The sequence below is a fragment of the Microchirus variegatus genome, assembly GCF_963457635.1.
Source record: "Microchirus variegatus genome assembly, chromosome: 13".
Lineage (NCBI taxonomy): Eukaryota > Metazoa > Chordata > Actinopteri > Pleuronectiformes > Soleidae > Microchirus > Microchirus variegatus.
In genome coordinates, this window is record NC_139814.1 from 20,189,693 (window position 1) to 20,203,663 (window position 13,971).

At 33.9% G+C, this 13,971-nt stretch overlaps 1 protein-coding gene across 1 annotated transcript; it reads left to right on the forward strand.

The window, feature by feature from the left end:
- Nucleotides 1–973: 973 nt before the first annotated feature.
- Nucleotides 974–6,529, forward strand: LOC310935619 (globoside alpha-1,3-N-acetylgalactosaminyltransferase 1-like; the record flags this gene model as incomplete). Its single annotated transcript, XM_083899552.1, has 9 exons — nt 974–999; nt 1,509–1,553; nt 4,150–4,206; nt 4,380–4,412; nt 4,487–4,621; nt 5,386–5,518; nt 5,602–5,797; nt 5,892–6,111; nt 6,388–6,529. 9 exons carry the CDS (start codon nt 974–976, stop codon nt 6,527–6,529), a joined length of 987 nt encoding a protein of 328 aa, XP_083755678.1.
- Between the last annotated feature and the right edge of the window lie 7,442 nt (nt 6,530–13,971).

Consider the following 13,971-nt stretch of genomic DNA (forward strand, 5'->3'; position numbering starts at 1 on the left):
AAGTTTGTTTTCACCACCCATCACTTCATAACCTTTCTGCGTTGCAAAACAAGCTCAGTGCTGTGTCGCTGTGTGTTGCTGTGTGGACTCTCCTGATCCGGATTCAGACTGTGAGATGAATTTGTTAAGCATCAAAACTGTGACAGTGGTTTTGCTGTTAGTTCTGCTGCTGGGGTGAGTACTGAATTACTAATACATACTAATAACACTAATAATATAATATTATGTATAATATATATAATAATTCTAATACTTACTAAGTTACTGCTAGGATTAAACTTGGTGCTTATATTAGCCCCTAAACTTATAGCCACTTTTTCAGGAATTTGGTTTTGCCTCATCCGGACCATGTTATAGTCTTGAAAAAAGACGACCGTTCCAAAGGTCTGTCTTTATGCCAAAAACGTCCGTAAGAGGTAGAAAATACAACTTATAAAAGTACACACACACTTGGAAATGAAGTGTAATATGAGTCAAGAATATATGTCAAGACTTTTTTTTTACCCTTTTGTTACATTTTTCGAAATAGTTTTTTTCTTTCATGCAGAAAATGTCACATTTCGTGATTCACTGCCAGAACAAAACAAACATTTACACAAAGAGAAAAGAAGCGTGTAAAGTTCTTGATAGTAGCGATCGGTAGTAACTGATACCCACTACTACTACCATTGCCCTGGTACTAATACTGCAATTACAGGTGTACTATTCCTACTGTAGTGTAATGCTACAATAATACTACAGTTTCTTCAGTGTTATAATTTGAATTCTAACATTACAATAACTGGAATACTATTACTACTATTACTATAGTACTAATACTGCAGCACAATAACCTCTGTTACTACTGCAGTACTATTCCTACGGTAATTGTAGTGCCAATACTTGTGTTTCTTTTACTTTTTCTACTGTTAATGCTGTATTGATAATACTGTAATACGGTATTGTTACAGTAGTACTCTGTTTCCACAGAGCCATGTACACCACGTATACCTTCAACAGGTAACACAGACACACACACACACACACACACACACACACACACACACACACACACACACACACACACACACACACACACACACACACACACACACACTGCATTGATTTCATTTAATTTCCTGAAGAGTTATGAGAATCAATAATGATGAGTTTCAACACCTGGTGTTTTTTTTATTTTTTTTATTTTTTATTTTTTTTGGTGGTTTATACGCTTATTAGGAACAATTTAAGATCGCAAAAGAAAATGTTTAAAAATGCAAGAAAGGTAACCTGAGCCTAACCTTGCCCTAACCAACATGTCTTCAGTTTACATTATAGGATTCTGCTTGAAGTAAAACAAGTCTGATGTGGTGGTGTAAACCAATTTAGGTCCCCACATGAGGCCTAGGGGTTAGGGCTTCGAGCTTGAAACCGTAGGGTAGCCGGTTCGATCCACACACACAAAACACACACACACACCCACCCACACCCATGTCTCATTGTGTTTTCTTTGTTGTTTTTTCCCACAGAAAGTTGGAATCCTCTGAAAAGACTCAGTGCACATCAGTGGACGGGTCAGTAGCTACCAATAGAACATTTTCATTCAGGTTACAGAGGATGATGTGACTCAGTGTGGGCAAGAGGACACGCTGCTTGCCTCTATTGTACGTGCTTCTGTAGCAGGACCTGCTGGACCTGCTTTAAAAATGTGTTGCCTCCCATTCCCTTTTGTGGTGCTTCTCAAGAAACAGCGGGTAACCAGAGAGTTGCTGGTGCCCCTGAGCCAACCTGTCCTCCAACTGACATACAGGACATTTATTATTGCAAAGTTAATTCATGCTCAACCACAATGACTATATAGAATATTAACTATATTATTAAAAAAAAGTATTCTGATGACGATGACGATGCAGTGATGAAGAAAATGGAACATTTTCTGTGGAAACCACTCCCTTTCTGAACAGTTTCCTCCATACCTGAGCAGGTTTGACTAACCACAGAGATGCGATTAGATTTAGATTAGATTAGATTTCAAGTCCTGTTTTTTTTTAGCTTGATTGATTTTTTTTTGTTGACGTTGAAATAAATTTAGTGTTAAAAAAATGTATGTATACTTGGATGAATCTCTGGTGGCCCGGTAAAGTAAATATTTTGAGACAACAATTTTTTTGCAACTGAATTTTTTAGACATCGATTTTTTTGCAACTGAATTTTTGCAAGTTAATTTTTTGAGACATCAATTTTTTTGCAACTGAATTTTTGCAAGTTAATTTCTTGAGACATCAATTTTTTTGCAACTGAATTCTTTGAGACAACAATTTTTTTGCAACTGAATTTTTTGAGACATGGATTTTTTTGCAAATGAATTTTTTGAGACAACAATTTTTTTGCAACTGAATTTTTTGCAACTGAATTTTTTGAGACATCAAATTTTTTGCAACGGAATTTATTTCAAAAAACAGTGCTTGAAATTTGATGGTTTTTAAAATTCAACGTCTAATTTCGATGCAAAAAAATTCCGTGTTAGAAATTCGATTTCAAACTCAGATGGCACAGATTTACTTCCATAACAATGCTTTAACCACGAAGCAGTGGAACCCTCATCAAAGCTAATTGATGATGACACCCAGTTACCAAGTTACCAGATTTCTATATTATACAACGTCTCGCCTATTTTAAAAACGTACATATGGGTTGAAATTTCTGAATACGGCACACAGTTATGTTTCGTTGGAGGACAGCAAGTTACCCAACCACAGGTACTTCCTGGTTAAGTGCTGGCCGCTGCTCCTGCATCCGGTTTATGTGTATTCTGTTTACACCAGGTTCATTATCACACATTGGTACACAACCAAATTATTATTCCTCCTCATCTTCTTCAGAAAAAAAAACTTACCTTTACTCTCACTGGTCCAACAACCTCACATCACATCTCACACTGTTCACATTCAGGAAATGATGATATAGGTTTAGGCCAGCGGTGTCAAACTCATTTTTACTGAGGGCCACATCAGCATAATGGTTGCCCTCAAAGGGCCATGATGTAACTGTAAGACAGAATAAATGTAAACGCACCCTCAGAAAAAGACTTTGAAGCACAAGTGATTTCTTCACCCACATTAAAGCTAGCTTCCACTGCAGCATTGTTTTTGGTTATGACTTTTGCGAACACATTCTGCTGCGATCGCAGATTGTTGTTTCTCTTGAAGGCTAACTTTGACATGCTTGGCTCCTTGTTTGGTGTCAATATGCTGATGTGGGTTGTAATCTTTGACGACCGTCACGGCCTCATAACACAAAAAGACATACCGGTTTTCCTCATTGAAGCATGGACCTGTATTAACCTTCCCATCTTTCTTGCCGTCCATCTGCATCAATCTTTCTCCTCCTGGAACGTTTTGAGATCATTTGTGGATATTTCAATCTCAATTTAATTCGTCGCATGATGCGTATACAAGGATCCACTGCAGTCTAGTGACGGGATGCCATGCATTGTGGGTACAAGCATTTCAGAGAGCCGATAGATCTTTCCACTCTGACTCAGGGCCGGCCCAAGCCTCCATGGGGCCCTAAGCAAAATTAGATTTTGGGGCCCTCTGTTACTGCCAATAATAATGATTATTGATCATTCACACACCTACTATACTAAAGATATTGTACTTATTCTACTCTGTCACGAATACGAATACACTTTTCGACACCAGATTTGTAAATTTACAGAAAAATCTAATATTTGGCAAAATCAGCAACTCCACCTACTGGCGACACAGAGAATCAAGACATAAAACCAAGGGCTTTATAAATAAATTATTAAGATGTTAAGGTCTGGAAATGTAAAAATGTGCACAATCTTTGGGGGGGGGGGGGGTTGACTTTTATATGTAAAAAAACACAGCATTAAATAAAATAAACAAACACTAGGCACCTGGAACAAGGTCATAAACATGGTTTATAAATAAAATAAATAAGTTAAATATAATCACATCTGTGAAAAATTCAAAATAAACTACAGCAAGCCAAACTTTTATTTATTTATTTTTTGAGTGAATTGCTCTTGGGGGCCCTCTAGTGGTCACGGGGCCCCAAGCAATGGCTTAGTTCTCTTATGCCTTGGGCCGGCCCTGTTCTGACTGATGCTCAGGTGTGTGTGTGTCTGTGTGTCATCTGTAGATTTGCTGCTAAAACCATCACTTTTTGCCCTGAAGGCCGCCTGGAATCTCCTGACCAGTAAGTGCAGTATGCTCGTCTTCATCCTTTTCATTTTGACTAGAGCAGGGAAGTGTTTGCAGTATTAAGCATTTCAGACTTTTAGGGTCCTAAAATCAATTCCAAGGATTATTAATAGTTTCAGATTGCTGTTGTGTTTTGCTCATCAGCAAACCTTAATGTTTGTGTTTCAGTTTAAAGTACAAGCAGCCCAGCATCGTCCACGGGTGAGTATCACTCGCTGACATCCTGATTGGCTGTTTGCTTTGTCGATGACATCAGCTTATGTCTTTCATCATAGTCGTACCGATGTAGTGACGGTGACTCCCTGGTTGGCTCCTGTGGTCTGGGAAGGATCTTTCAACCCATATCTCTTGGACGCCATCTACAAACCAAAGAACATCAGCATCGCAGCTACTGTGTTCGCTGTGGGAAAGTATGATGTCACAATGCACTGCTCTCATTATTGCGTCACGCTTGCAGCACCCAGTGGGCATTAGTGGTAGCGCCCTGAATTGGTTTAGATCGGGGGTGTCAAACATACGGCCCGTGGGCCAGAACCGGCCCGCCAGAGGGTCTGATCCGGCCCGCAGGATTAGTTTGTTGTTGAAATACTATACTAAACTACCTGTGTGATGTGTAAGTGGTCAATTTAGGGATAATATTAATGAAATTGCAGTTATTTTTCTCATATTTTGTCAATAAGATACTTCATTAAATGTAAAACAAAAGGGAAACAATTCAGAGTTCTTGTTGTTCATATGTTATTATGCTATTATTTTATTGGTCTGGCCCATTCGAGATCAAATTGCGCTGCATGTGGCCCGTGAACAAAATTGAGTTTGACACCTCTGGTTCAGATCATATCTTGAGGGAAGATCTATGTGTGTACGCCTAGGTGGCTCTGAGACCGGCTCTGCTCCGATGTCATATGAAGTTCCACAGGGATCCATTATAGGGCCCCTGCTCTGACGACAGTCAGATTTATGTGCCGCTGAAAAAGAAAAATGCCTGTCTGCAACCACTCCTATTATATCTTGAAGCCATTAAAGCCTGGATGTCACTGACCTTTTTAAAATTGAATGAAAAGAAGACAGAAGTGATGGCGTTTGGTCCGAGTGGCTCTAGTGGTCCATTGCCTGAGTTGAGTTTCTGTTATGACCTTTAACCTGGAGGTGACTCCTCTCATCTTCTCCACAGGTACATCATGTTCCTGAAAGATTTCCTGAAGACAGCGGAGCAACACTTCTTTGTAGGATTCACTGTGCACATGCACGTCTTTACCGACAAACCAAAGGACGTGCCCCAAGTCAAAATGGCTGCCGGCAGAAAGGTGGAAGACTATAAAAGACTAAAATCATTTTCTCAACAAGCTCCTTGTCCTTATTAGTTTGACATCTCCTTCTCTGCCTCCAGTTGACGGTGCACACAGTGCCTAGTTCCGACCGTTGGCAGGAGATCTCTGCACGCAGGATGGAGATCCTCCAGAAATTGATAGAGGAGGAGCTTCAAGATAACACCGACTATATCTTCTGTCTGGATGTGGACTCCAAGTTCCATGGCCGCTGGGGGACAGAGTCGTTGGGCGGACTAGTTGGTGTGATTCATCCAGGTCAAAGGAGGATTATTTCCTCTTCTTTGTGTTTCTTTATCTTGATCTTCTTGGTTTTGTGAATGTTCCCCTTTCTTTTTAATTGAATTTGCAGGATATTACAAAAGTAATCGTGATGCGTTACCCTACGAGCTGCGGCCATCCTCCAAAGCCTACATTGGTCCTGGGGAAGGTGACTTCTACTACTGCGGAGGGGCATATGGAGGCCAAGTGAAGGAAGTATATCAGCTTACCAAAACTTGCAGCGAAAACTTCAGGGATGATGCTCAGAAAGGCATTGAGGCAGCCTGGCAGGAGGAGAGTCACCTAAACAGGTAAGCAGAGCACTAGCTGGCTAATCCACAATGCCCCAGTCTCAGTCTACCTCATCCCTTCTCTTCAACTTCATTGGAAGTCACTTATTTCTCAGAGAAAGCTGCAGAGAGTGCTTGTGCAAACCCTTCTTTTCTTTTACGTCCCCTTGTCACCGTCTCAGCACATTTCCTCTACAGACACTGATACATCATTGACAAGGCTTTAGATCTATTATCTCCATGGCCTATGCTTCTTTAGCCAGGCCATAAAACATTTATATTCCTCTGCAATTTTAGGTACATGTGGATCAACAAGCCCACTAAGGTTCTATCACCCGAGTACCTGTGGCAGGACTTCAAAGCCCATGAGCCTGAACTTCACATCATCAGGTTCTCTGGAGTCGTCAAGAACTACGCTGCGATTCGACCCAACGTCTGAGAGTATTGACAGCAATGCAACTGTTTTTGTTTCATGTTATTAAGTCATATCCAAAAGGACTTAGGCTAGCTAGAAATCACCCAGAATGCTCCACTGTGAACATGAAGGAAAAAAAGGTTAATAAAGGGAAATTCTCTCCAATGATGAAGCGACAATACATTGCCTGAATGATTACTGTGTTATATTGTCTGGCTATTACTGCTATTATTACTATTAATTATTCCTGTATATATATATATATATATATGTATATATGTATGTAAAAGACAGAGCTTAGATAATTAGCTTAGCAGTAGCTTTCCTTTACAGTTAATGAATAATTTGACTGCACTTGCCATATGTTTGTTGTATGTATCTGGTAAAGGTTGTAAAAGATTCTTGGTAAGTTAATAAATACTTGACTTAATATGCTGCCCCTGTCTTTATGTGGTTGCTGGACATCATACTGCGATATGTCGCCAAAATGTGACAAAAACGTCATACTATACTATGTCGTCCAAAATATTACAACTTTTTTGAAAAAAAAAACTTGTTGTTCCAAAATTTGTCAAAAACATCATGCTATACTATGTCGTCCAAAATTGGATACATTTTTTTGAAAACGTTTTTTTAGTCCAAAATGTGACCAAAACGTCATACTATGTCGTCGACCAAAATGTCATACTACACAATTTCGTCATAAATCTGAAATTTTTTTTGAAAAAAAAATTTTCTCCAAAATTTGACGAAAACATCATACTATATACTATGTCGTCCAAAATCAGATAATTTTTTTGAAAAAAATTTTTTAGTCCAAAATGTGACCAAATCGTCATACTATACTATGTCGTCGACCACAATGTCATACTACACTATTTCGTACAAAATCTGATCATTTTTTTGAAAAATAAATTTTTGGTCCAAAATTTGACAAAAACATCATACTATACTATGTCGTCCAAAATCAGATAATTTTTTTGAAAACATTTTTTTAGTCCAAAATGTGACCAAATCGTCATACTATACTATGTCATCAACTAAAATGTAATATTACACTATTTCGTCCAAAATCTGACCTTTTTTTGAAAAAAAAAGTTTTGGTCCAGAATTTGACAAAAACAGCATACTATACTATGTCGTCCAAAATCGGATAATTTTTCTGAAAACACATTTTTTTAGTCCAAAATGTGACCAAAACGTCATACTATGCTATGTCGTCGACCAAAATGTCATACTACACAATTTCGTCATAAATCTGATCATTTTTTTGAAAAAAAATTTTGGTCCAAAATTTGACAAAAACATCATAAAATATAGTATGTCGTCCAAAATCAGATAATTTTTTTGAAAAAAATTGTTTAGTCCAAAATGTAACCAAATCGTCATACTATACTATGTCATCAACTAAAATGTAATACTACACTATTTCGTCCAAAATCTGACCATTTTTTTGAAAAAAAACATTTTGGTCCAAAATTTGACAAAAACATCATACTATACTATGTCGTCCAAAATCGGATAATTTTTTAGAAAAATTATTTTTTTGTCCAAACTGTGAACAAAACGTCATACTATACTATGTCCTCCAAAATTGGACAATTTTTTGAAAACATTTTTTTAATGCAAAATGTGACCAAAACGTCATACTATACTATGTCATCAACCAAAATGTCATACTACACTATTTCATCCAAAATCTGACAATTTTTTTGAAAAAAAAAATATTGGTCCAAAATTTGACAAAAACATCATACTATACTATGTCGTCCAAAATCGGATAATTTTTTTGAAAAATTATTTTTTTGTCCAAAATGTGAACAAATGTCATACTATACTATGTCGTCGACCACAATGTCATACTACACTATTTCGTCCAAAATCTGATCATTTTTTTTAAAAAGAAATTTTTGGTCCAAAATTTGACAAAAACATCATACTATATACTATGTCGTCCAAAATTGGACAATTTTTTGAAAACATTTTTTTAGTCCAAAATGTGACCAAATCGTCATACTATACTATGTCATCAACTAAAATGTAATATGACACTATTTCGTCCAAAATCTGACCATTTTTTTGAAAAAAAACATTTTGGTCCAAAATTTGACAAAAACAGCATACTATACTATGTCGTCCAAAATCGGATAATTTTTTAGAAAAATTATTTTTTTGTCCAAAATGTGAACAAAACGTCATACTATGCTATGTCGTTGACCAAAATGTCATACTACACTATTTCGTACAAAATCTGATCATTTTTTTGAAAAAGAAATTTTTGGTCCAAAATTTGACAAAAACATCATACTATATACTATGTCGTCCAAAATCGGATAACTTTTTTGAAAACATTTTTTTAGTCCAAAATGTGACCAAATCGTCATACTATACTATGTCATCAACTAAAATGTAATATGACACTATTTCGTCCAAAATCTGACCATTTCTTTGAAAAAAAAGATTTTGGTCCAGAATTTGACAAAAACAGCATACTATACTATGTCGTCCAAAATCGGATAATTTTTCTGAAAACACATTTTTTTGTCCAAAATGTGAACAAAACGTCATACTATGCTATGTCGTTGACCAACACGATTTCTTCCAAAATCGGATCATTTTTTTGAAAAAAAATGTTGCTCAAAAATTTGACAAAAACATCATACTATACTATGTTGTCCAAAATCGGATAATTCTTTTGAAAACATTTTTTTAGTCCAAAATGTGACCAAAACGTCATACTATACTATGTCGTTGACCAAAATGTCATACTAAATGATTTCGTCCAAAAACTGATAATTAAAAAAAAAAAAAAATGTTGGTCCAAAATTTTACCAAAACGTCATACTAAACTATGTCCTCCAAAATTGGACAATTTTTTGAAAACATTTTTTTAATGCAAAATGTGACCAAAACGTCATACTATACTATGTCATCGACCAAAATGTCATACTACACTATTTCATCCAAAATCTGATCATCTTTTTGAAAAAAAACATTTTGGTCCAAAATTTGACAAAAACATCATACTATACTATGTCGTCCAAAATCGGATAATTTTTTACAAAAAATATTTTTTTGTCCAAAATGTGAACAAAACGTCATACTATACTATGTCGTCGACCACAATGTCATACTACACTATTTCGTACAAAATCTGATCATTTTTTTGAAAAAGAAATTTTTGGTCCAAAATTTGACAAAAACATCATACTATATACTATATCGTCCAAAATCGGATAACTTTTTTGAAAACATTTTTTTAGTCCAAAATGTGACCAAATCGTCATACTATACTATGTCATCAACTAAAATGTAATATTACACTATTTCGTCCAAAATCTGACCATTTTTTTGAAAAAAAAGATTTTGGTCCAGAATTTGACAAAAACAGCATACTATACTATGTCGTCCAAAATCGGATACTTTTTCTGAAAAAACATTTTTTTAGTCCAAAATGTGACCAAAACGTCATACTATACTATGTCATCAACTAAAATGTAATATTACACTATTTCGTCCAAAATCTGACCATTGTTTTGAAAAAAAAATTTTTGGTCCAAAATTTGACAAAAACATCATACTATACTATGTCGTCCAAAATCGGATAATTTTTCTGAAAAAACATTTTTTTAGTCCAAAATGTGACCAAAACGTCATACTATACTATGTCATCAACTAAAATGTAATATTACACTATTTCGTCCAAAATCTGATCATTTTTTTTAAAAAGAAATTTTTGGTCCAAAATTTGACAAAAACATCATACTATATACTATGTCGTCCAAAATTGGACAATTTTTTGAAAACATTTTTTTAGTCCAAAATGTGACCAAATCGTCATACTATACTATGTCATCAACTAAAATGTAATATGACACTATTTCGTCCAAAATCTGACCATTTTTTTGAAAAAAAACATTTTGGTCCAAAATTTGACAAAAACAGCATACTATACTATGTCGTCCAAAATCGGATAATTTTTTAGAAAAATTATTTTTTTGTCCAAAATGTGAACAAAACGTCATACTATGCTATGTCGTTGACCAAAATGTCATACTACACTATTTCGTACAAAATCTGATCATTTTTTTGAAAAAGAAATTTTTGGTCCAAAATTTGACAAAAACATCATACTATATACTATGTCGTCCAAAATCGGATAACTTTTTTGAAAACATTTTTTTAGTCCAAAATGTGACCAAATCGTCATACTATACTATGTCATCAACTAAAATGTAATATGACACTATTTCGTCCAAAATCTGACCATTTCTTTGAAAAAAAAGATTTTGGTCCAGAATTTGACAAAAACAGCATACTATACTATGTCGTCCAAAATCGGATAATTTTTCTGAAAACACATTTTTTTGTCCAAAATGTGAACAAAACGTCATACTATGCTATGTCGTTGACCAACACGATTTCTTCCAAAATCGGATCATTTTTTTGAAAAAAAATGTTGCTCAAAAATTTGACAAAAACATCATACTATACTATGTTGTCCAAAATCGGATAATTCTTTTGAAAACATTTTTTTAGTCCAAAATGTGACCAAAACGTCATACTATACTATGTCGTTGACCAAAATGTCATACTAAATGATTTCGTCCAAAAACTGATAATTAAAAAAAAAAAAAAATGTTGGTCCAAAATTTAACCAAAACGTCATACTAAACTATGTCCTCCAAAATTGGACAATTTTTTGAAAACATTTTTTTAATGCAAAATGTGACCAAAACGTCATACTATACTATGTCATCGACCAAAATGTCATACTACACTATTTCATCCAAAATCTGATCATCTTTTTGAAAAAAAACATTTTGGTCCAAAATTTGACAAAAACATCATACTATACTATGTCGTCCAAAATCGGATAATTTTTTACAAAAAATATTTTTTTGTCCAAAATGTGAACAAAACGTCATACTATACTATGTCGTCGACCACAATGTCATACTACACTATTTCGTACAAAATCTGATCATTTTTTTGAAAAAGAAATTTTTGGTCCAAAATTTGACAAAAACATCATACTATATACTATGTCGTCCAAAATCGGATAACTTTTTTGAAAACATTTTTTTAGTCCAAAATGTGACCAAATCGTCATACTATACTATGTCATCAACTAAAATGTAATATTACACTATTTCGTCCAAAATCTGACCATTTTTTTGAAAAAAAAGATTTTGGTCCAGAATTTGACAAAAACAGCATACTATACTATGTCGTCCAAAATCGGATACTTTTTCTGAAAAAACATTTTTTTAGTCCAAAATGTGACCAAAACGTCATACTATATTATGTCATCAACTAAAATGTAATATTACACTATTTCGTCCAAAATCTGACCATTGTTTTGAAAAAAAAATTTTGGTTCAGAATTTGACAAAAACAGCATACTATACTATGTCGTCCAAAATCGGATAATTTTTCTGAAAACACATTTTTTTAGTCCAAAATGTGACCAAAACGTCATACTATGCTATGTCGTCGACCAAAATGTCATACTACACGATTTCTTCCAAAATCAGATAACTTTTTTGAAAACATTTTTTTAATGCAAAATGTGACCAAAACGTCATACTACATTATTTCATCCAAAATCTGATCATCTTTTTGAAAAAACTTGTTGTTCCAAAATTTGACAAAAACATCATACTATACTGTCGTCCAAAATCGGATACATTTTTTTGAAAACGTTTTTTTAGTCCAAAATGTGACCAAAACGTCATACTATGTCGTCGACCAAAATGTCATACTACACAATTTCGTCATAAATCTGATAATTTCTTTGAAAAAAAATTTTGGTCCAAAATTTGACAAAAACATCATACTATATACTATGTCGTCCAAAATCAGATAATTTTTTTGAAATTTTTTTTTTAGTCCAAAATGTGACAAAATCATCATACTATACTATGTCATCAACTAAAATGTAATACTACACTATTTCGTCCAAAATCTGACCATTTTTTTGAAAAAAACATTTTGGTCCAAAATTTGACAAAAACATCATACTATACTATGTCGTCCAAAATCGGATAATTTTTTAGAAAAATTATTTTTTTGTCCAAAATGTAAACAAAACGTCATACTATACTATGTCGCCGACCACAATGTCATACTACACTATTTCGTACAAAATCTGATCATTTTTTTGAAAAAGAAATTTTTGGTCCAAAATTTGACAAAAACATCATACTATACTATGTCGTCCAAAATCGGATAACTTTTTTGAAAACATTTTTTTAGTCCAAAATGTGACCAAATCGTCATACTATACTATGTCATCAACTAAAATGTAATACTACACTATTTCGTCCAAAATCTGACCATTTTTTTGAAAAAAACATTTTGGTCCAAAATTTGACAAAAACATCATACTATACTATGTCGTCCAAAATCGGATAATTTTTTAGAAAAAAATTTTTTTTGTCCAAAATGTAAACAAAACGTCATACTATACTATGTCGCCGACCACAATGTCATACTACACTATTTCGTACAAAATCTGATCATTTTTTTGAAAAAGAAATTTTTGGTCAAAAATTTGACAAAAACATCATACTATGTCGTCCAAAATCGGATAACTTTTTTGAAAACATTTTTTTAGTCCAAAATGTGACCAAATCGTCATACTATACTATGTCATCAACTAAAATGTAATATGACACTATTTCGTCCAAAATCTGACCATTTTTTTGAAAAAAAAATTTTGGTCCAGAATTTGACTAAAACAGCATACTATACTATGTCGTCCAAAATTGGATAATTTTTCTGAAAACACATTTTTTTAGTCCAAAATGTGACCAAAACGTCATACTATGCTATGTCGTTGACCAAAATGTCATACTACATGATTTCTTCCAAAATCGGATCATTTTTTTGAAAAAAAATGTCGGTCAAAAATTTGACAAAAACATCATACTATACTATGTTGTCCAAAATCGGATAACTTTTTTTGAAAACATTTTTTTGGTCCAAAATGTGACCAAAACGTCATACTATACTATGTCGTTGACCAAAATGTCATACTAAATGATTTTGTCCAAAAACTGATAATTAAAAAAAAGAAAAAATGTTGGTCCAAAATTTTACCAAAACGTCATACTAAACTATGTCCTCCAAAATTGGACAATTTTTTGAAAACATTTTTTTAATGCAAAATGTGACCAAAACGTCATACTATGCTATGTCGTTGACCAAAATGTCATACTACATGATTTCTTCCAAAATCGGATAATTTTTTTGAAAACAATTTTTTTAGTCCAAAATATGACCAAAACGTCATACTATACTATGTCGTTGACCAAAATGTCATACTACATGATTTCGTCCAAAAACTGATAATTAAAAGAAAAAAAAAATGTTGGTCCAAAATTTTACCAAAACGTCATACTATACTATGTCCTCCAAAATTGGACAATTTTTTTAAAACATTTTTTAATGCAAAATGTGAC